We start from the raw sequence: 3,264 nt of genomic DNA on the forward strand, positions 1-3,264 counted from the left end.
TCCGGCAAGCTTGGTGGAGCTCGCCCAGCCAATCGCCGGCTACCGCTGTGGTCGGCGATGGGCCACAAAGAGAAAAAAAGAAAAATAAAAAAATTTTAAAAAATAATTGAAAAAATAAAAAAAAAATAACAAAATCATACAAGTTTATAAAAAAATTTAACAATTATCAAGCGATCTTATACTCAGAAATTATTTTCGAGAATAAAAAAAAAATCATTTATGTTTAAAAATTATTTTCCAGAATAGGAAAATTACCAAAGGCGTTCTAAGACTTCGAAAAGAAAAAAAAAAAAAAGAAGAAGTTTGAAAGTCACATGGAGTCTGGAGAGAGCATTAATCAGCGGCGCCGATGTGGGGCCCACAGGTATTAGGTCCTCATCTCTCCAATCCAACGGTTCTAGGTCTGACAGCGAGGCAACGCGCTTTCGACGCGGAATCCCGCCTCCTCTATATATGTGTACAGATTCACTTCCAATCTCGGAACCCTGCAGAAATACAGTCTTCATGATCTCGCTCTCTCTCTCGGAGCGTCAGTGAACATGTGGAAGAGGTCCAGCACCAGCTCCAGCTCCAGCTCCAGCTTCAATTCCAAATCCAGTTCCAGCTCCAGCTCCAGCTCGCAGGCGAAGCCGGCGAACAGCCTGGGCAACGTCGACCAGGTACGGCAGGTGTTCGCCCAGTACGACAAGAACGGCGATGGCAAAATTTCCTGCGACGAGCTCCGCGAGGTGCTCTCCGCGCTCGGCTCCTCCCCCACGACCCGCGAGGAGGCCCAGGCCGCCATGGCCGAGATCGACAAGGACGGCGACGGGTTCATCGACCTCGACGAGTTCGCGGAGCTAATCCTCGGCGGCGGCGAAGGGGGCCCCGAGTGCGGGACCAAGGAGCTCAGGGACGCCTTCGACCTGTACGACCTCGACGGGAACGGGGTGATCTCGGCGAGCGAGCTGCACGCGGTGATGAAGAAGCTGGGGCAGAAGTGCAGTCTCAGGGACTGCAGGAAGATGATCAGCTCGGTCGATCGGGACGGGGACGGCGACGTCAACTTCGAGGAGTTCAAGAAGATGATGACGGCGGCGAGCAACGGGGCTTCGAGCTAACAGTCGCCGTTCGACTGCGCTCTCGAGTTGGCTCTCTACCTTTGTACATGCCAAGAAAGCACAGCCGTAACGTGATCTCTATCTCTTCGCATCTATTTTTTTACCTTTCTTTCCTTCGTAGGCAGACACATAATTAGGGATTGATTCGACCATCGTGCGAGGTTATGCTGTTTGCGCAAAGCGTAAAAGAGGAAGAACAAACAGCGATGTAGCGGTTTGGTTGGGGGGGGCGATTAGTAGTTTGACAGATAGGTTAAATCTGATTCTGCGCTGTTCTTCCATCTTATATCAGTTTATGGATCTTTCGGCTTCGCTGTCCAAGTCTCGATCGGAGGAAAATATCTTCCTATATTCTCTTCTCTTCTTCTTTAAGATGTTACCACATGATATGCACTCAACTAGTTGGAACAGATTATCCTCTATATCTCAGTCTATAAGATATCTATCCGAAACAACATTAGCCATCGAGGATTTTTCGACGTTCAAGCGGAAGTTGGGGGATCAGTTTCTAGTGTATAAGGAAAGGATCCGCCTTTGGTTCTCTGCACGACACCTCTTATTATATGTTTTTTATTTGCTGGACTTCCATCAATTGTTTGGGATTTCAAGCAAAAACTTCTTTCAAAACTAACATTTCAACAATCAATCATAAAATAATGAATTGCAAATTAAGGTATAGTAATAATTGATTGTGAAATACTTTCTTGTCATCGATAATCAAAATATCTTTTACTGACTAATTATATTATAACGCTGTCCAAATTATATTATTTTTTTACGGGATAAATGGAGCTTTGTTTTTATAAATTTTTTTATCGGGGCGAGGAATTGAGGCACTGTTTGATTGGGTTTTTAGTAGTAGCTAGACGGCTAGTGTAGAGTGGTCCACGTGTAAGGTTTGTGCACTAGTATTGGTGGACGCGGCTGGATCTATCATCATTATTACTTGTGGAGGATTTCACGCGGCAGTCACCTAACCCTAAGTCCCGTGAAGTGACGGGTGCGTGCGCGTGAGCCTTTCGCAAATGCTGAGCTCAACGCGGTATCGCTTTACTGTTTGCCTTCTCGAGCGTTTTGGTTTTTTCAGTTTTGTCGGAAGTAAAGAAGGCGAGGCAGCGTCACTCTCTCCTGACTTTGACCATTTTGGGCGCACTTGGGCTCCGAAAATTTCGGTTCGGTTTGCTTCGTTTTGGAGGCTATTTCCACATGGCCCCGAGCCCCGATTCAGGGCCCGGGTTTTGGGAGCCGATCCCGTGTCGCCCGTACAAAACAGGCAGTTCGGTTTATAGGGATAGGCTTGGGCCTTTGTGATCCCGGTCGTTCGAGTTGGTCCGATTTGTGCTTTGAATTCGTGGATGTTTTGTGTGTTTGGGCCTTATCAGCCCATGATTAAATTTAGTAATTAAGCAAAAAGGTCCTTGATCCTAAAATTGTCAGGGGGTGGGGGAAATGGTGGATCCTCTAAATATGAAACTTCTAAACATCCATCCATCAAGATCATGAAAATGTCTAATGTTTCCTTGATCTTGATATAACTCCCCCTATCTCAATGCATCGAATCTGCAAAACTGTACATGTTCCAGCTCCACTGTCATGGGATCAAAGACGAACCAAAATGGGGCAGATGGTGATGGTTGTTGCCACATCCGGCAGTTGATTAATTTGATTTCTTTTAGAGCCGCCACTGATCTGTCGTGGGAATTTACCTTAATCCTGTGAAAAAAAGCGGGAGATTTATGAATTTGAAAACTTGGATATACTACATAAATTGGACGCTCTTTCTATTCTTTTGTCTCTTTTATGAGGAACGCTTTACGTGCAATCTTCTCAATTTTATCCCCTACATCCTCTAACATGTAAAAGGTGATCATTTATGGATACTCATGCAGTAAAAAAAATAATCATTAATCAAAGCAATAATAAAGATCAAATAACACCTAAAAAAAATAAAGTAAATAAAATACGAGGAAAATAAAGAACCCCTCAGTGTCGGGTAAAATTTAGACAAGGCTTGGCCGTTAGGCTTTGGAACAGGATTTTTGCGAGTTATAAATAAAAAGTAAATGTGCACTAAATTAAAATAAACATGAGATGCTTAATCTAAGTGATTAAAATAAATGATTACCTATATGAAATGGAATTAATCATGAATTTGTTAATCCAA

At 43.9% G+C, this 3,264-nt stretch overlaps 1 protein-coding gene across 1 annotated transcript; it reads left to right on the forward strand.

Moving 5' to 3' along the window:
• The first annotated feature begins 492 nt into the window (after positions 1-492).
• On the forward strand, positions 493-2,868 carry LOC104449707 (probable calcium-binding protein CML23). Its single transcript, XM_010063947.3, has one exon. The coding sequence runs from the start codon at positions 540-542 to the stop codon at positions 1,098-1,100; it is 561 nt and encodes a 186-aa protein (XP_010062249.2). The 5' UTR covers positions 493-539; the 3' UTR covers positions 1,101-2,868.
• Positions 2,869-3,264: the final 396 nt, after the last annotated feature.

This window comes from Eucalyptus grandis, chromosome 6 (genome assembly GCF_016545825.1).
Source record: "Eucalyptus grandis isolate ANBG69807.140 chromosome 6, ASM1654582v1, whole genome shotgun sequence".
NCBI classification, from domain to species: Eukaryota; Viridiplantae; Streptophyta; class Magnoliopsida; order Myrtales; family Myrtaceae; genus Eucalyptus; species Eucalyptus grandis.

What these genes read in the sequence shown, in the direction of transcription:
- LOC104449707 (XM_010063947.3), top strand. Translation starts at nt 540, where the DNA reads ATGTGGAAGAGGTCCAGCACCAGCTCCAGCTCCAGCTCCAGCTTCAAT.